A 25,672-nucleotide genomic window follows, 5' to 3' on the forward strand; every position below is an offset into this window, starting at 1 on the left:
TGACCTTAACAGCCACATGGCACTGCACACATTTCCAGCTTCCCCACGCAGCCAAGACACTGCAATCAAAGCACAACTCCAACGAGGCCAAGTCCAGCCGGGAAGCCGGGAATGCTGGCGTTACAGCCCACCACTGGTTCCGCTGCCCTCCTGCCCAGCCCGGAGGGGAGCGCGGGTGCAGAGCTGGTAGGGCTTCGGCGCTTGAGGAGCCGCTGGCGACTGGGTATTTTGGGGGTCCCCCCGTGGAAGCGGCATGGACAAGACACCCCGTGGGGACCTGCTGCTAGGGGAGGCACGGACTCGCTGGCCCAGGACAGCACCGGGGCACCGTATCCCCACGTCCCCCAGCAGCACAGGGGAGGGTCCCTGCCCTCGCTGCACCCGCGGAGGTGCTGCCCGACCCCCGGAGGTGCTGCCCGCCCCCCGAGCCCGCGGGTGAAGCAGGGACACGTCCGTCCCCACGGGTGCCACCGCTCCCCGCGGCGGGTCCTGTCTCCCTCCCTCTCCCGTATGGCGCGGGGCCGTCCCGCTCCCGTGGGTGCCCCGCGGGTCCTCAGCCCTCGGGTCCCCCCCGTGGCACCCCCGGCCGGCCCCGGCGCTCCCGCCCGCCCCCGCCCCCGCCCGCGCCGCGCCCCGCGCCCCCCGCGGCCGTTGCGCCCCACGCCCCGCCCCGCCCGCTGCCGTTAGTCTGTCCGCGGACATGGCGCTGTCGGTGCCGGTGCTGGTGCTGCTGCCCGTCCTCCTCGCCGGTACCGGGCGCACGGCGCCGAGGCAGGGCGGTCGGGGGAGGGGAGCCGGTGCCGGGGAAGCGGGCCCGTACTGTGCCCCGGCCGGTCCGGTCTCGGGGAGGGGGAAACATGAGCCGGTACCGGGCACCGGCCGGCTTGCGGGTGCGGGATCGAAGCCGGTAGCGGGCGTCAGCCGTCCGGGGGCAGGGTGGAGAACCGGCACAAAACGGGGCCGGACAGCGGCTGGCCGGGGGGAGCCAGGAGCGGACAGCGGCTGGGGCCGGGGGGAGCCGGGAGCGGACAGCGGCTGGTCGGGGCCGGGGGAGGCCGGTAACGGGCGCTGGCTGGTGCCAGGGGGACCGGGAGCGGACAGAGGCTGCTCGGGGGGGGCCGGTAACTGGCACTGGCTGGTGTCAGGGGGGCCGTTACGCTGGTTGGTGCCGGGGGGGGCCGTTAACGGGCACCGGCTGGTGTCGGGGGTCCGTTAACGGGCGCTGGCTGGTGCCGGGGGCGGACAGCGGCTGGGGCCGGGAGGAGCCGGGAGCGGACAGCGGCTGGTCGGGGCTGGGGGGGGCCGGTAACGGGCGCTGGCTGGTGCCAGGGGGACCGGGAGCGAACAGAGGCTGCTCGGGGGGGGGGGGCGTTAACGGGCGCTGGCTGGTGCCGGCGCGGGCCCTTAACGGGCGCTGGCTGGTGCCGGGGCGACCGGGAGCGGACAGAGGCTGCTCGTGGGGGGGCCGTTAACGGGCGCTGGCTGGTGCCGGGGGGGGACGGGGGCGGACAGAGGCCGCTCGGGGCGGGGGGCGGTAACTGGCACTGGCTGGTGTCAGGGGGGCAGTTACGCTGGTTGGTGCCGGGGGGGGCCGTTAACGGGCACCGGCTGGTGTCGGGGGTCCGTTAACGGGCGCTGGCTGGTGCCGGGGGCGGACAGCGGCTGGGGCCGGCGAGGGCCGGGGGCGGACAGCGGCTGGACGGGAGGGCCGGTAACGGGCGCCGGCTGGTGCGGGGGGAGGTCGGGGGGATCCGGGCGCCACGCGGCGCCGTTAACGCCGGTTACTCTCCACAGGGCTCCTCTCGACTCCCGGAGCCGTTGCCAGCGTCCCGGTGAGTGCCACCCCCGCGTCCTCCCCGGGAAGGACGGTCCCAGCTGCCCTCCCGGCGCCGGGCGGCCCCTTCCCCAGAGCCCCGGGCCCGGCGCCGGGCGGGAGATCCTGGCCTTGGCTCCGGACCCCGGGGCTGCGCGGGGGCTCCCCCGCACCCGGGGGACCCCGGGAGCCCGGCACCCCCGGTGATCCCGTCTTTTACCAGCTCCATCTGCCGTTCCCTTCACGGGGACTCGCTGCCCCCGTGTCCCGCTAAGGTTACGACGTCTGGAGGAGCGGTGCCTTGTCGCACACGTGTGTCCTGACACCGCAGCCAAGCCGCGAGCGATAAATGCCCATAAGAGCATGAAAGATAAGGTGGCAGCTCACGATTGCTGTGGCAACTCCTTTGAGCGCTGCCCTTCGGTCATGAGCGTGCCAGCGTTATTCAGGAGCCCCCAGAGCAGAAAGCTGGTCAGGGACCCCTGTCAAATGGTGTTTTCTTAGATTTCTTATGTACCTGTCTTCCCTAGCCCGCCTGCTACAAGTATGGTGGTGTGCCTGGATGCCCAAAGGACTACAATCCAGTTTGCGGGACCAATGGAAAGACCTACTCGAATGAGTGTGTGCTCTGCTTTTCGAACAGGTAGTGGCTCGACGGGCATCCCAACCTTCCCTTCCCTATTTGCAAGCAAAATATTCCCTCTGACACCCCAGTTAACGGATAGATTAGTGGCTTTGGGTCATTCCCACTCTGAGGAATGCAGTTTTAGCAGCCTCCTCTCAACTGTCAGCCCCTTGCAATAGTTTTATACCTGTAAATGGCTTAGGTCGGATTCAGTTAGCTGGGATTACCGAATATTCGCTTTTGTGATTCTTGAGGAGGAGCATCATAGAGGGGGGTTGCCTGTTGTGTTCATACAGTGCCACATTACCATTAAATATAATGCTGGACTCTTCCACACTCGCCATCAAAAAACATGAAAGATCCCCCACAAAATGCAGGTTTTATGACAAAATGTTTACATTCAAGATCCAATCTCCTGTACTTGCTTTCACAGAGAAGAGTAAGAATGCCTAACGGAGAAAATACCATTTTGCCATTCAGATTTTCTAGAAATCAAGATGGCTTGATATTTGAGAGAGGGTATTTTATTCTTTTATAATTTAATAATTTTTTACAACAATTTGAAACCAGAAAATCAGTATTTAATGAGCAGTGTTACCCCCCATCACAATTGACTGGAAACCTCTACAAAACACCCTCTCAGTACAAACTGAGAAGAACTGCTTGTGGATTGAATTTCATGGTGAAAGGCAATTTATATTAACGAAATAACAGAATTTCTGTTTCCAGCAGAGGAGAGAAGCATGAGTAGCAGAACAGCAGTGATGGGCATTTACAAAATTACAGATAGATCTTAAGAAAGGGAAGGCTGAAATATGTTTCTGATTTTGGGGCAGGGGGAAGATAGTGACCAGATAATTTAAAAAATTCAAATGATCAAGAAAGAGGGAACACAGGCCAGAATAAGAAAAGTGTCAAAGGTGTCAAAGAGCATTTAAGGAAATAATATTTTCAAGTGTTGAAGTGTGTCAAAGGATGCTTAATGGTATGCAGATCTGCAGAATTTGGTGACGTTTTCACCACAGTACAGCACAAACTACCTTAGCAAATGACAAACTGCAAAGAGAACTGGTAAACTTACAGTTGGGGGCTGGGGAGGGGAAAACAGGGAATCAAAGGGCACACACAGTACAGTCTGTGGAAAGGCAAGAAAAGAGGTGCTGGCATATTACATATTAGGAGCCTATCCATCTTTGTTGCCTAGAATGATGTTAGAGTAAGTTATTAAGCAATTGACCTGTAGACAGCCAGAGGTAAAAAAGAGAGTAAGTAAAGCTAATACAGATTTGTCAGAGATAATCTGATCACATCTGTGAGATTTAGGTTTTTGGCAAGATAACTGGCCTAGCAGAGTAGGAGGAAACAGTAGTGTTGCTCCATGACATTAATAAGGCATTTTACATAGCTCCACTTGACATTCACATAAACAGACAAAGCAGACAATTAATGATTCAGCTGAAATTTTTAAAGGATGAAAACAGCCGTTTGAAATGGTGTGGTTTAAAAGCAGTAATCAGCATTTTACAGTCAAATGGTAAAGTGAGTTTTCCTTTAGGTGTAGTATATAACTCATGATTTTTGTAATGCATTTGGTATTGGCACAAGACAATACAATTTGTAAAATAGCATAAGATACAATGATCTGTGCAGGGCAGTGTCAAAATTCCCAGGGATCTGGAAAAATGGACTGAAATCAGTACAATAAAAGTCAAAGAGAGGTGCTAAGTATCACACAGAGAGAGTGAAAATCCATGTCATAGAGATACAGGCAGGAGAGTGGCTCACGACCTAAACAGTGTATTTGATCCTTTGTCAGAGCAGAATGACAGTTTTTGAGATCCAGCCTTACATTTCTAGGATGTTTCATTTTTTCAACATGATCCCTCAGTTCCAGATGGGTGCATGGCAGATTCCCGAATACAGCACTGCACACAGCACAAAGGGCTCTCTAGCCAAACCTGCTGTTCGCTTCCACTCAATTCCTTAAGTGATTTGTGATGGGGCTTACATCTTATTAATATAAGATGTAATAATGTACATGTTTTGTGTGATGGGATTTAATCCAGTTACACACACAAGATAGATTTTTATCTTAACCATCTTTTTTTGCTGTCTTTTACATGCTCAGAAACATATTTTGGTCTGAAGGGACACCAGGTGGTCAGATACTATCCTGATTATTTTAATAATTCAGTAGTTGGTGTACTCAATGGCTTTCCAGTTCAGTCTGGAGTTGTTGTTCTGAAGTGTTTAATGTGGCACAAACACAACACGGTTAAAACACTTTGTCTTATTGGAAGAATTTCAGCTTTGATAAACAGTTCACAGCCATAAGCAATGGTCATTTCACTTCGAGGAGTCCAAGGTACAGGCTGTCACACCCCTTAGGAGGGGAGAACAAAGAGATCTTTCTGCCCTGCTTAACAAGCTGCATGACCAGTAGTTGCTGAGATAAATAGTGTAATGTGGTGATGTAGAAACAGATATATAGGCATAGCCCATAGCGAATTACAAAACAATTACTTCTAAATTAACTTAGGTGATTCTCAACAGCCAACTTCCAGGTCACTTCCAGCCTGTGTTTAAGCCCATTAAAGGACTTTTTAGAGGGAGTTGTTTTTCCCTCAATGGCCAAGACAGTACTGTCCATGGGTTCTTTTAGCCATGCAAGATGATGCAGGCACCTGGAAGGCCCCACCTGCATCAACAGTACTGCAGGAGAGGTGGCTGTGGCTGATCCATGATAACATGAGACGCCTGGAGCAAAAGTGCAGCACAAACTCTGCCCATCCTGGTTCCGCAGTGCAGGCTGTTAACTGTAAGAGCAAAGTCACTGTAAGACCAAAGTTGGTCTTCTTCCCTCCCTTTTTCTTTTTTTTTTTTTTTTTTTTAGATGAGATCTAATCCATTCTTAAGTAGGTGCTCAAATGTGCATCCCGGGTCTCCTCCATACGTAGTGCCCAGTAGCATTGACAACAGCTGATCTTAATTTAAACCTAGTCTGGCTGTACCACAAGCTCCTTGGAAACAGATGCAGCAGCCTGAGCTGCCTCTGCAGGGTTTAGCCTAAGGGCTGTCCTTCAGCCGGAACTTTTCCTTACATCTTTACATGTGTTTTACATTCCCTGGGCTTGGTTTTTCCTTTCATATTCCTAATCTGCTCCACTACTTCTGGTTAAAAGATCCCTGATACAACTATTAGTAGAGATTATCCCTGCTTTTGGGTGGGTAGTCATAAGCCTCTTGAACTTCATGAGGGATAAACCAGCTTGATTCTATTAACACAGGGAAGCAAACTGAAGATCTAGGGCAGTTTGCATTCTATCACTTTCTTTTTGTGTCTGCACTTGTTTGGTAAACTGGGATTTGTAAATGGAGTGCCCCAAAGTACTATGTATGGGACTTCCAAAGGAAAAAAATATCTGATGTTCCCCAGCAAAGGGACACTTGGCTAAAATTTCCTTAAGGAAGATTCCAATGTTCACATTCACATTTTAGTGAAGCCCGAGATACAGAAATGCATCAGGATGCACACCCTTCCCACTGAATTCATGTGAAAGGGAGAAATGTGTCAGCATTAGAACTGGCTCCCACGTCAGGGACTGTGAAGTTTGACTCGCATTAGTGCTTTGTGATGGACACGTTAGTCCTCATGGCAAGACCTGTCATGTGGTTTGATACTTCTCGGATTTGCAGATGGCTTTACCAGGTTTTTATAGGTAGCAAAGCCTGAAGTGAAGCTGTCTCTGTTAAGTTACCAGAGTGTGATTCATAAATCTTTGCATAACAGTTACTTCGTGGTGATGTTTGCCATAAGTGATGCAATTAAATGCATCGCTGCATTTAATTGAACACACAGAAAGACATGGGAGAGTTTGCTTTATAAAATGTTTCTGTTAAATTCAAGTGTAGTGCTTCTCTTCTAAATTATTTTTCTTCTGTTTGCAGTGAAAATAAAAAGAATGTCCAAATTTTCAAGATGGGAAGGTGCTGATATGGCAGACGGCCACTTTTCAAGAAAATGAGAGAGGGACACAGGCAGTCCAAATGGAAACAATGCCTTAAATGTACCTTCTGTTTAGCCTGTCTTAATGAATAAACTTGCTGGTTTAAACAAAATAGTGTTACTGTGATAAACCTGAAGTTTATAAACATAGCCATTGTACACTTACCATCGAACCCTGATTTATTTTCTCACGTAAGACAGATCATAGGGTAAGAAAGAGATGCCCTGACTGTATGCCACTAGGTCAGTTGTTTGGGGAAGGAAATGAATGTGTACCCAGCACCATTCCCACAGCACCACCTGGCAGCAAGGGGCCCCAGCACCTCCACTGCTGGCAGCACTGGCTGCAGTAGCTGCTCATTGTTTCTGGGAGGATCTGAGCCCACAAGTGCCACTGGCGGGATTTTCTGTGGCAGCTACCACACTGGTGATGGCAGCCAGACATGTACCAAGCCTCTGCCCCACTGCAGGTCCTGCTGGTGGAGGGCAACAAACTGGTCACTCTCTGCTTCTACCCCAAGGAAGGGCAGTTTTGGAGCGCTGGAGGCATGGGCAAGGGTACACACTGCCCTTGAGGCCCCCAGCCCTCTGGGCTCTGTTCCCTGGGGCACAGGTGTCACCACCCTGGGCTGGCACCTAAGAACCACTTTCCATGGTAAACATCAAAGCAAAGTCAGAAAACTCAAGACTGATGTAAAAGGGTGCGCTCCGGAGTGGGTCTGGCAGACCTTCCCACAGTGAGAGTGTGAGAGCACCGAGGTTCAGTCTGTTCTGCTGAACACCTCTGTTCTCGGCGTGTTGCTTGAGATGAATTGTATTTTGTTTGTCTTACGGTGCCTTGGTAATACACGGATGACTTCTACCTTTGATCCAAGCCAAGTGGCACCTGCTTTAGCCCTGGCCCCACACAATGGCTTCGTCAGGCTTTGCTGGGCAGCAGAAGCGCAGGCAGAGACACACGGCACACCACGCCTGACAAACGTTCACAGGTCAGTGGCTTTGGTTTTGAAAAACAACAATGCTTTTGTCTTATAGTTCCTTTAAAGGGTCAAAGCTATCCTGATCTTCCAGCACATGGGCAAAAGCCTGCTTTCATTTCCTTCATGCAAAGACTAATCGTTGATGGATGTCGTATGTGGCACAACTGGAGGAGGGCTGGATGCTTAGGATAAAGCAGTGAAGTGGAGACATGAATATGTGGCTGGAAAAGAAAGATGACCAGTGCCTCCCAACAAAATATCAGTTGTGGATGGAAAATTAATATCTCTTGGTGGCAAATCCATTTGAGAAAGTTCCTGTGTGCTCCCAGCTGTGTTTCCACATCCACATCTGGAAATTTTCACTTTTTCAGATTGTACCAAATGCCAAAGCAGTTGTGTGCTATGATGTGAATTAACAAGTGGATGGAAACAATAAGCTGGTTTGTTTTGTTTTTTTTTTTCTATTTTGATAACTAACTGTGCTTATAGGAACTTAACAACTCCAGTCTCATTAACTGTAAAAATGTTTCTACTGTATTTGACGGAAGCGTGCATAACATTGCATTGTTTTTGCAAAACTCAGGAAAAATATCTGGTTTTGTGAACACCACTAAAAGAAACAAGTCGAAATAAAAAACAACATGTAGACTGACAATTATAAACACACTAGAGCAGAGCTCCCAGCATATGAATGCTTAAGTTATAACCTAGCTTTTTTTTAAATCTTCCAAAACCTTGTTGTACTCCAGTTTGGTGTTTATGAACCTTCATAGATCAAAAAATTGATGTCTCAGAATTTCAGTATGGTAGATTTAATTTTTGTTTTAAAACAGTTTTGTAGTGTGTGTGGGACAGTGATAGAAAGGCTTAATCATATCATAGTCCTCACTCAGAAAAAATCCATTTCAAACTCAGGAAAAAAAAAACCTGTAAGTACTCCAGTTGGGTGTTTATGAAGCTTTATAGCTCAAAAAGATGGTGAATTTCATAATGATGGGCTTCATTTTCCTTTGATGTTAAAAATGTACATTACATTTATGACAATGCTGGTCTTATTCATGTGAAGAGTAGGACTCACACTTCTGGAGTAAGACTCTAAGGCTTCCCATGAAACCTTAAGACAAAGCTTTCAAGTACAAAGAGCCCTCACCTTTCGTTTAATACGATTGCCTCCAGTGGTGCTCTTAGAGGTCCATTTTACATGCAGGTGAGGTAGGAAGGCATCTAGATGACAGAGTGCTAGAGCAGCAAAAGTAGCAAAGAGGGAAAGACAGCCTGTGGGTCTTGCATCAGTGGCTGCAGTGGCTTGACACTGCTGATTTGCATATGCTCTGATTGCCCAAAATCTGGATAACAATCCAGTTGTTACCAAGATTGTCACCCAGCTGCCTCTTTGGCTGCAGCAATGGTTTCACTGCTGGCGACTCTAGCCTCTGCTGCTCAGGGAAGTCACCCAGAAAGGAGATTTTTGAAGCCAGACTATGCTCTCGTCCTTCCTATTTCTGGAGTCACTGAATTCTGAAGGTGTGTTATTTGGAGGGGAAGGTGATCAGACAGGGTCAGAGCGTGATGAAGTACCCAGGCGCTGAGGCTGCAGCCACACTGCACTGGGTCTAGCAACCCTCTCAGTCTTGGCACCCGGAGCTACTTGGAGCTGGCATCAACTTTTCCACTAAATCAAGGCAGAAGTATTTCTTTTCTTTTGAGATTACTTTTCTTTTAAACTTTTTACATTGCTCTTCTTATTGTAATAAATAAATGGAATCATGGAAAGCAAGAGTTCCCCAGAATCTCCTGATCTTTGCAAACTTCTTTTAATTTGACTTTTATTTTCATGTATCTTACTGTTATTTGCCCTCCCCAGGCAAACTGTTTTTTGGATGGAACAGTTCTGAAAGTTTGTTGCGACTGCTGTAGCTATGTTGCCCAACTTTCCTTTTGCTCTCTCTTGTTGCATTTTAAATTGTGTTCTTTCTGTTCTTCAAACTGTTTAAACATACAATTCCAGCTGGAGCAAAGTGTATTTCTCTTTAACAGAGGGACTGGTGTATAGCATTGAGTCATGCTGTACCTGGCTCTGGTGGGAATTGATAAAATCCCAGCCTCCCTGAAAATAAAAATTGACTAGTATTGGACTACTCACCAGTGCTTGGTGACCACATTTAATTTATCAGATGCATTAAAATCCATATGTCACTTCGCTTGCTCAAAGTGTTGACTGGCTTCTACTCATGGCATCTATGCCCTAGCTCAAATCAGTAACATTGAAGGATGTTACTGTAACCTTTAGACACCAGCAAACCTTATGCCAAGCATCCTCATTAGCTTATTACATTTGTATGAAGCTAACAAGGGGTTATACTAGCTGAATAGCATGGTTGTGAAACAAGGTATGAAAGGATCTCTTTTCTGTCAGAGCTCGGACGGTTCAATAATATTTTGATTAGGATTTTATGATATTTTCTAGCTTCCCCAGATCAGCATGGTCTTGATCTGACTGAGAAGAAAATGTGCAAACATGCAGCTAGGTCAAACACAGATCAGAAGATGTCTTATGACTTTTGCTAATGAAGGGTAGATATGGTTTTGTTCCTGGTTGAGCTACAAGAAGAGCTTTTTTAATTGATTAAATTCCCAGCTCTCCCTCCTGTGGAAATATTAAAAAAAAAATTGTCCAGGAAACACATGTAAACAAAATGTTCCCTGGACTCCACGCACTGTTGCCCAGTAGACCTGTGGGTGTATTTACTGGGACAGCTGGGTTCTAGCCCCCAGCTGGGCTGTGGGTAGTTTGGAAGCACTCAGCCCCTTTGCCCTAGGCACTCTTTGGAGGGTTTCCAGGTTTTCTGAACCAGAGGCAGTAACACACTTGGGTTTGAACAAGGAGGAAAGCATCTCACCTCAAATTTCTGGCAGAGCCTTTCAGGACTGGAGATCCTGAAGTTCTCTTGGGTGTGATAGAAACGTATCAGACCCACCATGCTTCCACTTAAATGCTTAAGGCTCAACAAATATTGCTAGCTGTTGAAAACTCTTGTCTATTGGAGAACATCTATCCAAAGGTGCTGGCCACTAGCAGTGACCCAGGAGTGACTCCCTCTGCCTCTCAGGTACCAGTGCAGTGTTAGCCCGTGCTCTCACATAGCTGCTCCCTCCGGCCTGGGTGGCACAGAGCCAGGAGCAAGAGCAGAAAGGAGAGGGGAGCCAAGGTCTGAACCCTGTGGGAGACAAGTCAGCATGAAGGGCTTGAACTTGGGGTTTGCATCTTTCTCCCTAGGTGGCAGCATTTGTTTTCTTGTCAATCTCATTATATTTCGTGTTCTCAGTACGGGTGTAGGAAAGACTTGTTATTAATAACTATCATTTGTACACATAAACATACGTGTTTCTTTTCATCCGTATTATTAGTGTTACCAGTGCGCAGTCAATCTCATTTACCTGGCAAAGCTAACTTGCTTTTTTCCTCATCATGGAATCCAGATATGTTTGCTGAAAGAGACTCTACAGTACATCATTTTGTAAAAAATTTATTCTGTGGGTAAATGCCTCATAGATGAACCTGTGGCATTCATTGCCATGCGCAGGATTGCATTGGGTTCTCTCTTAGCTTTACGATTTTCTAGCTGGTCATGCAGCAGTTGCTTCATTTTCTAAACCGTAAACATTTATAGAAGCAGCACAGGTTTCTGGACAGAGCATTCTTAGCTAGATAGCCTCAGAAAAAAATAGTAATTTTCCTCTATGACTGAGTCTCACCTTTACATTGAGGAACAATTAACCCTTTAAAAGTGGGGTTTTTTGTCAGCTGTTGAGAAATTAAAATTCTTGGACACTCGTTTTATTTTACCTTTTAAGCAGATCTGAATTCTTCTTCCTGACATTAGATGCAAAAGTATTTAGAACTGACTTAAACTTATTCCTGCTTAAGCCAGTGTGTTCCAGCTTCCTCAGTGACAGAGGAGAAGAGACTGAAAAATCCTTCCATGAAGCTCTCTGGAGCAGAGAATAGGGCAGGGATTGAGATGTTGCACTTGTCTAGTAATAGTCCAGTGTCATTGTAGATCCTGTGGGATATTGCAGAAAGCCTCAAACTGCTGTCCTGGAAAAGCCTGGGTTTCCTGGGGGTCCTTTTTCTTATCTGCCAGTCCCCTTCAAATATTTTGGATACCCAGCAAGCTGCAGATATCTGTAAATGGACATCTGAAGTGAGCTCTCTCCATTTCTTTTTGAAAAGCATCCGTCAAAGTGGTGAGTGGCTCCTTTAGGAAACTTTGGGGCTGTCTACATTAGCTATCTGGATGCATACCCTTACAGTCCGGTAAGCACCAGGAAATTCCAGGTAGCTTGGTTTTCTATGTTAATTTCTAAAAATCAGCTTTGCAATCACATGGGATTCAGCACTTTCCTGCGGATCTTTTTTTTTGATGGAGTAGGTAGTGGTTTGTAAATGTACGGATATGCTTGCCCCACAATGTTCTTGTCTTCCCTAAGCTTATGCTGGGAGACATAAATACAACTAGAATACACAAATCAGTAGTGAAATGATTGTGAGTGGGAAGTCATGTCAGTGATTAAGTTTGTCTAGTAAGAATCATAGAATCATTTAGGTTGGAAAAGACCCTTAAGATCATCAAGTCCAACCATAAAACTAACACTGCCAAATCCGTCACTAAACCATGTCCCTAAGCACCACATCTACGCATCTTTTAAATACCTCCAGGGATGGTGACTCCACCACCTCTCTGGGCAGCCTCTTCCAATGTGTGACCACCCTTTCAGTGAAGAAATTTTTCCTCCGGCACAGCTTGAGGGCATTTGCTCTTCTTGTATCATTTGTTACTTAGGAAAAGAGACCAACACCACCCTTGATACAACCTCCTTTCAGGTAGCTGTGGAGAGTGATACTGTCGCCCCTGAGTCTCCTCCTCTCCAGACTAAATCCCAGTTCCCTCGGCTGCTCCTTAAAAGACTTGAGCTCCAGACCCGTTGCTGGCTTCATCGCTGTTCTCTGGACACGCTCCAGCACCTCAGCATCTTGTAGTGAGAGGCCTAAACTGAACCCAGGATTCAATGTGCAGCCTCACCAGTGCCCAGTACAGGGGGACGATCACTGCCCTGGTCCTGCTGGCCACACTGTTTGTGATACAAGCCAGGCTGCTGTTGGCCTCCTTGGCCACGCTGGCTCATGTTCATCTGGCCACCAGCCAGCACCCCCAGGGCCTTTCCCACCAGGCAGCTTTCCAGCCACTCCCCCAGCCTGTAGCATTGCATGGAGTAGTTGTGATACAAGTGCAGGACCTGGCACTTCTCCCTGTTGAACCTCATACAATTGCCCTCAGCCCACTGGTCCAGCCTACCCAGATCCCCCTGCAGACCCTTCCAGCTCTCTCAGCCCAGCCCCGCTGTGCACACCCCACTGAGCAGGGTTCCCTGTGGCCAGGTCATAGAATTAAGAAACAGGAGACCCATCTGCCAGCCCAGTCACTGCATCCTGAGAGAGATAGAGATGGCAAGGAGCATCCTCCTCCATCCTGGAGCCTCTCTGCCAGACATGCTGGGTACAACCAACCCTCTGACAGCCCGGTGCCCTGGCCCCACAAAGCTGGAGCAGGGGGAGCTCCCAGGAGCAGGGGATGTCCTGCTGCAGGTGACCTGCTCCCTAGGGTGATGAGGCTGTCAGAGCAATGAGGGAGCCAGCCATTAGCACCTCTGTTGTGCTCACCCAGCTGTCCCCATGGCCAGCCATGTAGACAAGACTGTCAGCAGCTAGCACCCAGGTAGCTGCAATGTCTTCGTCCCAAAAGCAGCAAAACCCAGGTTGCTAAAGGGGAAAAAAAAAATTAAGTTAGTTACACAGGGCCCCTGAAACCCCTCTGTGACACCCAGCAGCTGGAGCAGAGAGCCAGTCTCCGTTACATCCTTCACTGTCACCCTGCAAGTCATTGTGGTCATCTGCCAGTGCCACAGGGGCTCCGGTGGTGCCCCAGGCTCTGTGGCATGTGTCATATGGAGACAACCCATCCTGTTCACAGTCCTGAGGCCTGCAGCGATGCCCCAGAAGCTGATGGCACCAGAGTCACCTCTCAGCAGGTGCCCACCGTGGCCTCGTGCCACCTGCCCAAACTGGCCCAACAGAAACCACAGGGACCACTGCCGGCCGGTGTCCCTGGTGCCACAAGGCGGGCACAGAGGCCAGGGGCACTCTCCCTGCCCCTCACAGTCAGCAGCACTCCTGGGCTGCCCGGCCTGAGACAACACAGGGCAAAATGTCGTCCTTGTCCCTCACGGTGAAGGCTGAGGAAAGCGCCCGGTCCCAGCGGCGCAGCTACAGGCTGGTGCGTACCCATGCTCACGCCACTACGGCCCTTCGCCCTCCTCACCATGGACCCGCAGCACAGCATCCCTGCTGCAAACAAGAGGGCCATGCTGGTGGCAGGTTCGTGGTCTGGCAGAGCTCATCCCTGCTCCAGGGAGGGAAAAAGTCCCCTCCCTGACCTGTATACAAGTATTTGACTCAGGGCTTCCAAAATCCGGCAGCTTCAGCCTAGAGGTTTAGACCAGGACAGATTTCAGGAGGCATTTTCCAGCCTCCCCACCTCCCTGACTCACTCCCTAGAAAATGCACAGCCATCAGAGTCTCTGGGAGGGCACTCGCTCCTCTCCACATCCCTCTGGCACTCCAGGAGTAGAAAGCAGATCTGCATGTCTCCTCTAGCCTCTTCCCTGCCTCCCACCAGTGCCAGACCCCATGCTTTCCTGGGCTGGGCACGGCGGGCAGCTGGCACGTGTGATGCCCTGCTGGCTCGCTGCACATGCTAGGGCACGCTCTGCCTACAGGCAATGGCAGAGCTGCTGAAAAGCCTCCTGGCAAGAAACTGCACGTATCTGCGCCTGGTTTAGTCACTTCAAAACAATCTGGTTAGTAAGAGGGAGAGAAGGGAGGAAGACTGTACCCCAGGCAGAGATCGCACATGGAAATACCAATGAGATGACACGGTTCTCTGGGAAGCATTGGAACAACTGGAAGAGCAATAAAACACCGCAGTTTCCATCCACGCAGCTATATCCCACAGACAAAGAAAAGGCAAGAATCCTATTGGAAGTCACATTTGATTTGTATCTATCCGGCCTGGATCAGTTCTGATGCTGAGGAGAGACAGGTTGAGCACTAAAAGGAAAGGAAAAGGCATGAAGAAGAGTGCAGCCGAGGGAGTCGCTGAGCTGGGGTGGGCAGCAGGCAGCCCTGCCCCAGCAACCAGGGCAGCAAGGAGCCACCTGTGCCCACCTCCTCCTCCTCTTCCCCCTTCCTGGAGTACGGTCTGAGCGAACACTGTGTGCTGCTGGCGCTCAGGCTGCAGCTAGTGTTGCCGCTCTCCCAGGAGAAAACTGATCAAAAGATCAATGATTCAGTCAGGTCCTTGTGTTTTGGGGCATCCAACAAAGGCAATTGTTAGCTGCACCTTGCAGAGCAACTGATCTCTTACGCTGTTCTGGGGAAAGTGAGTTTTGCAGGTAGAAATCTCGTCTGATTACCTGCAAGAATTGTCCTGTGAGTCAGTATTGGCTGGTTAGGGAACTCTTCTCTAACTGAATGGAAGCCAAAACATTCTGTAAAGCCTTGTTTCCAGCCACATTTTTTGGGTTAGTAGCCAGAAAACCCGAGCACATCAAGAAAGAAACACTGGAAAACAAAACAGAAGATGGGTTTTGTGGTTTTCCTTTGCATTGGTGCGTTCAGGTGGAGAAGGGGAGGTTTTGCTCTCTCTCTCTAACAACTGGGTTGCTGTGGGGAATCTTTGGAAAGCACACATTTTTCAGCTCATATACTCAGAAAAAGACAAAAATCTCTGCTTTACACCCAGACAAGAGGAGCCTCATTTTCAGGAAGGAAAACGTGGACAAATTCAGGAGAGACACACGCACAGGCAGTATGAACAAGTCAGAAAAGCTGAACTGTATCCCATTCTCTCCTGGTGGCTTGAAATGTTGCTTCCTTGTGCTCTTCATCTTCTTTCCATCCTGTCTCCATGCAGCATTAGGACAACATTTGGGCCAGGATGGCCATGAGCTGTGTGCCCAATGCCCCCACAAAGTGACTGCAGCCAACATGTTGCCGTAGTGCAAGCGCTGGATGATATTCAAGCCTGTGCAAGAGGTGTCCAGAGGACTGGGATGCTGAACACACACTTTCACACTGTCACTGCAGGACTCCCAGCACCTCTGAAGCAATTCCAGTGGCATGTCTCAGCCTGAAACACATCGCTCCCAGTGCAAGTCTGGGCTGGGTTCACAGGCTAAGGGAAAAGGCTTTTTTCCACATTAAAGACTTTCTCTCTGTTGACAGTAATGAACAAGGGAAAAGAGGAGCCGATCCCGCTCCTGCAGGCCAGGTTACTCACATTTTGCAATGCTTGGGGCACACGCATGGAAGAAAATAAAAGAGAGCCTACAAACATCAGAAAATCTTTCTGCGATCTATCCTGTCTCCAAGCATGGACAAAAGCAGGTACCGGAGCAGAGCACAGGCACGGGGCAGGTAAGTAGCAATTACCCACCAGAGCTCCCCCAAGCACATGGCAGCATGCAGTTCAGGGCCTCTGCCTGGACCTCCCCTCCCACGTGGGGTCTGAAACCCAGGGCTGTGTCCTGCTGGCAGGGGTCTGCTCCAGCCCCCTTGAATGCACCGCAGTCCCTCCAGCAACGGCTACTGGAACCATCCCATCAGACACGTCTTCCAGCCTGCTTGCCTCCACCCATCGCTACCCATGCTCCTGTCGCTTAGCACCAGTGATAAACAGTATATAGCCCCTTGGCCAGGCGCCTGCCCAAGGCATGCAGGATCAAGTCTTGTCCCGAAAACCTCCTCTGGCAGCCACTGAACAGCACCACTTGGTTTATCAGGCAGTGAGGCTATCCCTGTAGCAAAAAAGCACTCTTCCTTGATCAATATAATCCTGCTAGGAAAATTGGCACAGATCTGCCTGCCCTTTGGCACAGATGCCTTCACAATCCCCTTGTCTTGGCCTGTGTTTCCCACCACGTTACAAAACCACTCAATCTTCAGGACAGTTTTGGCTCATTGCTAAGCATATGGCAGGTCTCTGGCCGGGGTTTGTCCAGCCACTTCTCCCCAGGGGCAGGGCTCGCTGCCCCTGGCTCCAGCCAGCTCCACAGCTTTCTATATCGAGCGCCAGTTTGCCTTTTGCTCTGGCAGATAATCTCAGCCATTGCAACCCCTACTCAGCTTCTCATCAGCCCTTTCTCCAGCCCTTCTGATTTTCCAGCATCCTCTTCCAGCTGCCTGTGAGCTGAGTGAAAAATCTGCTCCTCCCCACTGCACCCCACCCTGCAAGGTGCCTCTTTTTAAGCTGTTGTCTAATGCTTCCAGCCCACCCCACCGGGAACCGCAGGCTCCTGGGCGCTTTAACCGAGGAGAGCACAGGTATTTGGCAGAAGAGGATGCCCTGCCCTTCTCCCCATCCCCAGCCACGCTCCTGCCCTGTGTCTCAGTGGGCTACAGCCGCAGGTCAGACCCAGGACCCGGTCCTGCCCCCCCTATACACAGCCTGGCAGGATCATAGGGCTGGCCAAGGTGACAGCAGGGTCAAGAACGTTACACCTGGACAAACCATTTTGTGGGGGACGTGGTGAGATGAGAAGCCAGCCCCACGCTGTCGTGGCTGCTGCCGTGCTCCATCAGCAAAGCCAGGAGCCGGGGTCCCCGCAGCAGGGCAGCGGGTGACAGCCTGGCCAAGGGGGCAGCGGCAGGGACCCCAGGGCCCCCGTGGGGGCAGGAGGGCTCGGTTGGAGCACAGATGAGCAGCTGAGCGTGGTTTCCGCCTCACCCCGCCTTCACCCTTCCTGTACCCCTGCAGGAAACAGCCCCAGCGGCCCTCGCTCGGCACCCGCAGGACGACGGCCACCAGCCCAGAGCGTGGTGGGACAAGACCCGAGGACTCCGGTGCCACCCGTCCGCAGAGACCCGCAGCGTGCACCAACCATGCGTTGAGCCCTGCCAAGGAGAGTGGATGCCAAACCTGAATTACCAGCCCAGAGAGTGGCTGTGGATCCCGGGAGCTCCTGTGATTTGCGGCAGGTTTTTCAGGTCCCCGCCTGTCACACACACGTGGATACTTAAGCAGTCACCCAAGGACCTGCGGGGTTCTTCTTTTACACCCTCCTAGTCCGTGCCAGCTCCAGGTAAGCACCGGCTTTGAGCTGGGGGTGCTGGGGTGGATTTGCAGTTTGGGATGGGGAGGGGGGTGGAAGGAGGAGCTGACCTGTGCTTGCTGGTGCTTGAGAGGTTGGAGCAGCACCCAGCAAGGCTGTGGTGGGAAAGCTGCATGCAGGGAGGGGGACACACAGGCAGGCAGAGACCCCAGGCTGGGGGTACCATGGGGACCTGCCTCTGCTTAGGCAGCCACTGTGCTCGTTTGCTTTGTTCCCATCCGATGTTATCTCTAAAAGGCTGAACAGCTAGTTTACAGGATGCATGACAGGTGTTTTTTCCTTATTTATGGCAGGGTCTGGTTTATTTTTAAAGCCTCGGTCCCACCTTATCCTGTGCGCCATGCTGGCTGATGTTATCCACAGCCATCCCACAGCAGGAGGACAAGCAAAGCTTGGGACAGGACACAGCTCTGCAGCAGAGCAAGGGAGGGCAGGAGGGCTCGTTTGCATTGAGAACTGCTATTTTGATCCCTGCAGTGGCAGGAAATAACTGCAAGCTCAAACCACACACAGGTGCCTCCAGCCTGATCCCAGCCCTGACAGTGGGGAGGGTACTGGGGAAGGGGTGAAGAAGACCAGCAGGGTCTATGGGGCCCCATCAGCTGGGCAGGAACTACTGCTCAGAGAGTTTTCCAGGGGCTTCAGGTGCAGAAAATCATTAGAAAGCCGCACAGCCCGCCAGCTATTGTGTCTGCCGTTCAAAAAAGCAAAGCTGAGCAAACAGAAACCATGTCCTTGCTGGAAAAGTGGCTGCTTTCTGCCAGGAGAGTAAACGCTGACTGCAGCAGCGCTGCTCGGCCGGCATGGTGGGAGACAGACGGGATGTTTCTCTCCCATCTCAAGGCTGAGCTGGGAGCCCTGCTAGTAACCCCAGGGTGTCTCTGGGGAGCTGGGTGCAGCCACAGGACACAGCATAATTGCAGAGGGACATCTCTCTCCACCCCGCTGCTCCTACCTAGGTCAGGTCAATGAGGACCGTGTCCAGCTGATTTTTAGAGACCACCAAGAATGGAGGTGCCCCCATCTCTCTGGTCCCTGTCCCCATGTTGTACCCCTCCACACTATGAGTACTTTTTCCCAATATCTGATCAGGCTTTCTCTTGCTGCAACTTCCATCTATCAGCCACTGCCTTTTGTCTTCTCCTTCCAAAATGACCCTGAAGGCGCATTTAAATGCCCCATCAGCCACACTAAGAGCACCAGGTGCTGCCTGCACAGCCTCCGTGTACACAGTGATGCTGGCTGGAGCCATCCGCTGCCCAGGCAACCCCTGAACCCCTTGCGAGCTTCGGCTGGTGGCTGCTCTCACGTTGCTCCACCTAAAACCAAGACAGGCAGAGCCAAGTGTGAATTCCCCAGGGCTCTCTGGCTCTACACGTAGGACAAAGTAGGTGTCACCAGTGCTGCGGTTTCACTGTAACAGTGCATCTGGCGTTGTCATTTCCGCCTGGGTGTGTAACCCCCAGCCACCCAGCTCTCATCCCCATGCTGCCCAGGGGAGACAGCAGCAGGCATGGGACTGCTCACAGAGCTGAAGGATGACCACAGCTCCCCAGCCTTTCTGAAAGCCAAAGAGATGGTTTACATCTTTTTCACCGAAGAAGCCATTTTTTTTTCCAATGCCTGCAAAAAAAGGTAGGCAGAAAAAAGTAGTGAGCAGTGGTGCTTCTCAGCAGCTGAGTGGAACAGTTGTGATACTCCATATTTCTGTCAGGCTTAGAGAAATGTAAGGAAGAAAAATCACCTCTCCTGTATAGGGGAGAGGTCCTGTGCAGCCTGAGGGCCAGGCTCCAGGCCTGTCTTTAAATGTGGCTCCATTTAAGCAGCTGATAGTTGAGCAGTAGTCCATATGGCCAGTCAGTCCCTAAAGGGACTCCTGGTACCCTCAAGTCCTGTCATATATCCCATTTTTAGCACCCAAGAGGTTCCACATGCTGGGTGCCACATGGTGCACAGGAGCCACATGGCTCCTGAAGACCTCCAGGACCTAATGGAGCGATATGGGGAGACCTGCAGAGCCCTCCAGGACCCCCAGAGGTTTGACCTTTTCCTGAAAGTCATCTCACAGCCGTCAGAAGTAGGAACTTTTCTCCCTCCAGAGCAGGGTAGAGGGGAAACAAGGGTAAACCATCAGGCATCACATCCTGGGTGCCGGGGCACCCTGAACTGCCAGCAGGTAGAAGATACTGTATCCTACAGGGAAATGCCTCAGGAATCTGGAGATTATCAGAAAGAGAAACAGTTGTGTAGATGAAACATGAAAGTTAAAGCACATATTCCCTATGCAAATCAATGCACACATGTTAATGTACATTAATGCAGCAGGCTGCAAACGACGATTTATGAGCCACCAGGACATGTGGCTGCTGTTGGCCCAGCCTGGATGTGATCCAGAGCTGATAGGAGCCCTGAGGTGACTGGGCTTTCTAGGAGAAGAGCAGGTGGCTCCGTGGGGTGCTGATCAAGGAGCAGATGAAGAACTTGTGGCCTGAGCTTGGCCTCATCTGCACTTTGCCCTCCTGGAACGCCTGGCAGCCACGGTGCTGGAGAGCAGCACCTCAAGTCCATGGGATCTCCTTTTCCACCTGCACCTTTTCCAGAGGTCTCCAAATGCCCAAGCTAGGTGAGGAGCGTTCACCTGGTCCCCACCAGCTCACACACGTGAGGGTCTGCCCTTTGTCTGCCCCTTCCTCTAAGGACACCTCCGAACTGAGCCGACCCCAGGGTAGCCCAGGCAGCTGCTGCCACACACCAGTGGCCACAACGCTCCGCAGACAAGGCCAGCTCAGCTCGCAGCACCTGGGGTTGAAGATGGCCTTTCCCTAGCCTATCTCGGGGGGTGGGGTGGGTGATGCCATCTGCCAGCACCATCATGCTCAGAGCTGCTCCAGCCCTGCGCAACCACTGTGTTAAAATCAGGTTTTACCAAGTGACTCAAGGAGAGTGGGTTGTTTCACAATCAGCCCTGGTCTATTTATAAGCCTCTACTCAAATGCCAAAGGATCCTTTTATTAGTCAAAGCACCTCCTGCAGATGAGGCTTAGTGGGGCCTTTGCTTTTTGAGGTAAACCTCAAAGAAGAAGCTCTCTCCAGCCTCTTGTGAATAGCAGAGCTGGCTCTCTGCAAGCTGCAAGGCAGTTTCGGAGCCGAGCCCCATCCCAGCACTGCTGTCAGCAAGTGAGAGCCCTGGGGCACTCGGTACACCCCAGGGTACCCAGTGAGCTAAGGTGAGTTATCCATCAACGAGGAAAGCAGTTGGGTTTAAAGCTACACAGCAGAGGTGCAGCATGATGGAGGTGCCCGGGCTCCTCCCAGAGCCAAAGGGAAGGAGAAGCTGGACTGCAAGGTGGAGGCAGGCAGCAGGCAGCCCAGAGGAGTCCCAAGGTGGGCCAAGGGCTCCTGGCAGCCCCCGAAAGCCAGCAACACCAACTGCCCGCCTGACAGGGACGGGCCAGGCAGCTCGGACAGCAGGAGAGCAGATCAAGAAAGGCCACATTTTTGCACCCAGCTCCTCCCCCGCCAACACCCCACAGCTCGGTTTCGGAAACACCAAAATGATTCAGCATCAAGGGACTCCTGCATGCTTTGTGGGGGCAACGCCTCGCATTTTAGTTGACTGAATTGGCAGGCTCGACCCTCTGCCATGCGGGAGCCAGCTCGGAGCCCTGCAGAAGAGAGGTGTGGGACTTCGCCACAGTGTACTTACTTGTTTTGCTTGTGCTTTTGTGCCAAGTCTGCCAGAGATTCGTGCAAAGCACCAGTGGGACAAAAGTTACTCTGGAGGGGAATGTGGGTCCCTTGCTCCTGCCATTGCTGGGAGCACCTATCACTGACCACAGCTGAGGGCACTGAGGGCTTGAGCAACGGACACGCACAGGGTAAGGTCCTCCAAGGACTGACCCTTCACTTATACACTGAAAAACAAATAAATAGTTGAGTGATGCTCAGGAACGTGACTAACTGTTTATGTCCATGCGTGATAACATTAAATATTGGTAAAAACAAAGCAGCTCATTGCCAGCTTTGTGTGATGTCTGGCCGTGCCGCTAGGAGTAGGACCAGGACAATGATCAGCAGGGAAAATGGGGTGATTGCTGGGTCTAAGCCCACACTCCCAAAAGAGCCTGTGTCCTCTGGTTTGTGATTTCCTTGCACAAACTTGCCTGGTTGCTGGGGAGAAGGAAAAAGAAAACCCAAAAATGCTAGGCTGGATGCCAGATACTGGCCCCTTACCCAGAAGATGAATAATATTTTTTAAACTAATGTATTTAAATTAACCGACTCAACACGCCTGGTGCTGTGACATCCCTCCCAAGTGACGCTCAGGCCTAAATATGGCTCTAAACAGGAATCATCCCCACGGGAGTCACACTGGCTATAAATACAGCAACGGGAGCGCTGAGCAGAGGACGGGCTGCTGCTTCCTGCCAGCCGAGGATGGTGAGGCAGCTCTGCTGGGCAGGCACCACAGCGGGGAAACCGAGGCAGGAGCTGCTGGGGGGACTGCGACTCCCGGCTGCGCTCCCCTGCATGCCTTTGGTACACAGGACTTGTGCCCTGAGGTGGCCAGAGGCCACTGGGAGGGGCAGAGCTAGTGGGGACAGGGATGGCAAATCTGGGGCTCAGCAAGTGTGGCCTCACCGGCCGCTCCCAGCTTGGGCAGTGACGCTGGCTCCTCTTCACAGTGACTGGCCCACAGCCCTGCCCCAGGAGGAGATGGCCACTGAGAAGCCAGTGACTCTCACTGAGGAGCAGCTGGAGATCCTGGAGTACAACTTCAGCAAGGTGAACAAACATCCTGACGGCACCACGCTGTCCCTCATCGCAGCCGAGACCGGGCTCTCTGAGGAGCAGACCCTGGTGAGTGTGTGCCCCTCGCCCTTGCCTTGGCACCAGCCCTGCTCCCCCTGTGTGCCTCTGTGCCCCACACACTCCCTGCATCTCCTGCTTATCCCATCCCCAGCTCTTTATCATACTCCCAGCACCCTTCTGTCCCCCCACATGCTTCCTACTGCACCCTCTGCACCTCTCATGCTCCCCACTTACTTGCTCCTTACTTGCACTCCTGCACCGCTCTGCACCCTGCATACCCCTTACCACCTCCCACACTGCATCCACAAGTCTCCTCTGCACCTCTGCAACCCCCACTGCACCCCTAAACCCACACTGCACCCACAGGGCTCTACTGCCCCACTGCATCTCCGTGTACCCCACAGCCACCCTGTACCCACATTCCTCACATGTTTCTGCCCCTGCATCCCCAAAGACCCTTTCCCCTCTAATTGCAGCCCCTTCACTCACTGTTGTGGCCTCCCACACAGCAGCCCTGTGCCCCCCTGGGACCCCTGTGCCCACCCTGCCTGGGAGCCCCATCCCCAGCCTGCCTGGAGACCACACTAGTGCTTCCCACAGCCAGAACAAGGGCACACCTTGAAGGTCACCAGCTGTCTGTGGAGCCCCAAATATACAACCCAGGCATGCTGTCCTGTCCTTCCAACCCACTCCTGATAGTCTCAGGTGCCTAAACCACTGCTGGCTTTATAGTCTGAAGAAACTACGATCATTTTAAAGCAGATACAGGATAGATGCAACTCCTGCAGGTTGTGCCATGGGACACACTCCTGCTGTGCACACGCACCCTCACTGCAATTAGCTACTTCAGCATCCCTAAGGCCAGATACTGGGCAAGACTTTCAGCCTCCCCAGGAGACATAGAGGCCTCCAGATGTCCCTTCACAGGGACAGACTGCCACGATCTGGGACTTCCACCAAGTCCTGTGCTCCACTAGACCCATAGCAGCATTGATGGGTATAGAAAAGAAATCCAACCCACTGAAAAGTACCCATAGCAGCATTGATGGGTATAGAAAAGAAATCCAACCCACTGAAAAGTTAGCAGCATTTTGCAGAGAGCTGCCAAGCCTGGCTCTCTTTGGGCAAAGCCAAAGGAGATAGGAGAGACAAGCTGGCAATGCCCCCATTTCATCTGTCCCAGGGAAGGATGCTGGTATAACACCCATTGTACTGATAGCCCTTGGATGGACTGGAAAAGGAGACCAAGGAGACCCTTCCTTTCTGGCGTTTGTGACAGGCAGGTACCACTGCTTGTTTGAGGCAGCAAGGAGGCAGTACCCCTGAAATACATTTTCTTCCTTAGAAATGGCACTGCTTCATTTTTTTTTTCCCTAAAGCAAGTTGTAAACACAGGCCATATATGCCAGGACACCTCTGGAGATGTCTTAAAATCTTCCCTGATAGCCACCTTCACTATGAATCCAGGGTGCTCCCAGAGATCTGGAGATGAAGGTCATGTTAGGGACAGGACTGAGACTGGGATGGTAAGCTGCAAAGTGCCTGCATTGCGTATGGCACAGAGAATCGTTGCTCCTGACATCTGCCGTGCTTTATCGACTAGATATACCAGCTATTTTAATAAAAAGATTAGTAAAAATGAGATGCAAAGAGCTATTGAGTCAACAGGAGATGATGGTTTGGGGCAGGAAGGGAAATTTTCGGGAGGAGGCTGGGCAGGCAATCATCTGACTGGATGTGGTCCAAAGCAGCGTTAGTGCTGGAGCTGCTTGTAGAGAGTGCCGTGGTTGTGCCATTACAGACCACAATAGCTTCAAAAACAGCCATGAACAAATATAGCAACAAAACGAACAGCAACAAAGCAAATCACAGGCACATTCCCAAACAAGAGGCTGAGCTGTGCTTCCGGCACGCACGTTGTATTTCTCCTTTTACTGAGGTAGTGTGGCTTTATGCAGCTGCATTTTATCTGATATTTGAAATTGTGGCTGTGTTCAAGTGGCATCAGCAGCTCCGGGAATTGGCTTAGAGATGTTAAATTACTACAGAATAACGTAGCCATGCATATTGCTTGAGGACTAAGATAATCTTTAACCCATTTTTTAAATCTATTTGTTCTTAAATTTGTTGAAAGCCACTGTGTTGTCTCTCATCCTTTCTGAAGCAGGCCAGCTTTTGATTCCTGTAATTTTTGGACCAGCAGTGACTGTTTCACTGCTCCAGCCATTTAAACTGACACCACCCAGCAGCTCCTTACCCAAACTCTTACTCTGTTTGCAAGAAAAACGTGGACTCACAGCAATAAAATAAGGACCCACTCATGCCGTCAAGGTCTGAAGTGAGCAAGAGAAACGAGTTTGAGAGTGCACACCTAGGTAACAAGCCCGTTTGGTGAGAAGCAGCTGTCCTGCTGCCTGTGCTGCCTGGGAACAGTGCAGCACCTTTCTACAAGCTAGCAGCACCGTGAGTTTCCCTCGCCTGGTCCGACGTGCTGACTACATCTGCACCTTTAGCAAGGTTATTTGCAGCCCAGAGCACTCAATCTCTGTGTTTGGGGGTTTGTTTTTTTTTCTTTCTCCAGAAGTGGTTCAAGCAGCGCCTGGCAGAGTGGAGGAAGTCTGAAGGGCTGCCCTCAGAAAGCGGTTCTGTCAGGGACTAGAGGACGCTGCTCCGATCCCCAAGCCTGATGTAAATGATGCTGAAGCTCTTCAGAGTGGGTTTCCTTGGGGTTCTTCTGTTGCAATAGGTTTTGAGATACAAAGTAATACCCTGCTATTTAACATAAGTTTTATTTAAAGTGTACATAACCAGGAAAAAAAATTATATATATATATATCTATGTGTGTGTATACAGCTTCTGATGGCTGCATAACCTGTTTAGTGATTTCCATCCGTTAACAGCAGCTGCAGAGGGCAAGACAATCTCATGCCCTTGTCCCAGGCTTGCAGAAAAGCTGTCCTGAAAGATTCAAACATAGAAGTGCGGAAAAAAAGTTTCTTTTCCTTATGATCAATAGAGGCAAAGTATGTGTGCTAGCTTTAATATCATCCAGAGAGGAGGGCATCTGGAAAAGCAGATGTTTTTCAGGTGATCTTAAGTCAAGATGCCTGAGTCAGCTCTGGATATTGGCAAATCAGTGCCTACACCATAACCAGACCAAGCCAAGCCCCCCTTGAACGTTCCTCACATTTCTGTTAAAGGTCAC

At 51.1% G+C, this 25,672-nt stretch overlaps 2 protein-coding genes across 4 annotated transcripts; both read left to right on the forward strand.

The window, feature by feature from the left end:
* Positions 1–673: 673 nt before the first annotated feature.
* SPINK2 (serine peptidase inhibitor Kazal type 2) lies at positions 674–6,557 on the forward strand. The gene is made up of 4 exons (XM_037378990.1): positions 674–749; positions 1,795–1,832; positions 2,344–2,456; positions 6,387–6,557. The coding sequence occupies exons 1-4, from the start codon at positions 701–703 to the stop codon at positions 6,430–6,432; spliced, it is 246 nt and encodes an 81-aa protein (XP_037234887.1). The 5' UTR covers positions 674–700; the 3' UTR covers positions 6,433–6,557.
* Positions 6,558–17,297: 10,740 nt separating this feature from the next.
* Positions 17,298–25,306, forward strand: HOPX (HOP homeobox). Of its 3 annotated transcripts, none has more exons than XM_037379003.1 (3): positions 17,298–17,624; positions 22,340–22,514; positions 25,048–25,306. In XM_037379003.1, exons 2-3 carry the CDS (start codon positions 22,371–22,373, stop codon positions 25,123–25,125), a joined length of 222 nt encoding a protein of 73 aa, XP_037234900.1. In that variant the 5' UTR covers positions 17,298–17,624; positions 22,340–22,370; the 3' UTR covers positions 25,126–25,306. The 3 variants fall into 3 exon arrangements, with proteins under 3 accessions (XP_037234900.1, XP_037234919.1, XP_037234910.1); XM_037379022.1 differs by lacking the exon at positions 17,298–17,624 and adding an exon at positions 21,998–22,094; XM_037379013.1 differs by lacking the exon at positions 17,298–17,624 and adding an exon at positions 22,090–22,193.
* The last annotated feature ends 366 nt before the right edge of the window (positions 25,307–25,672 follow it).

The sequence above is a fragment of the Falco rusticolus genome, chromosome 1 (assembly GCF_015220075.1).
Source record: "Falco rusticolus isolate bFalRus1 chromosome 1, bFalRus1.pri, whole genome shotgun sequence".
Classification (NCBI taxonomy): Eukaryota; Metazoa; Chordata; class Aves; order Falconiformes; family Falconidae; genus Falco; species Falco rusticolus.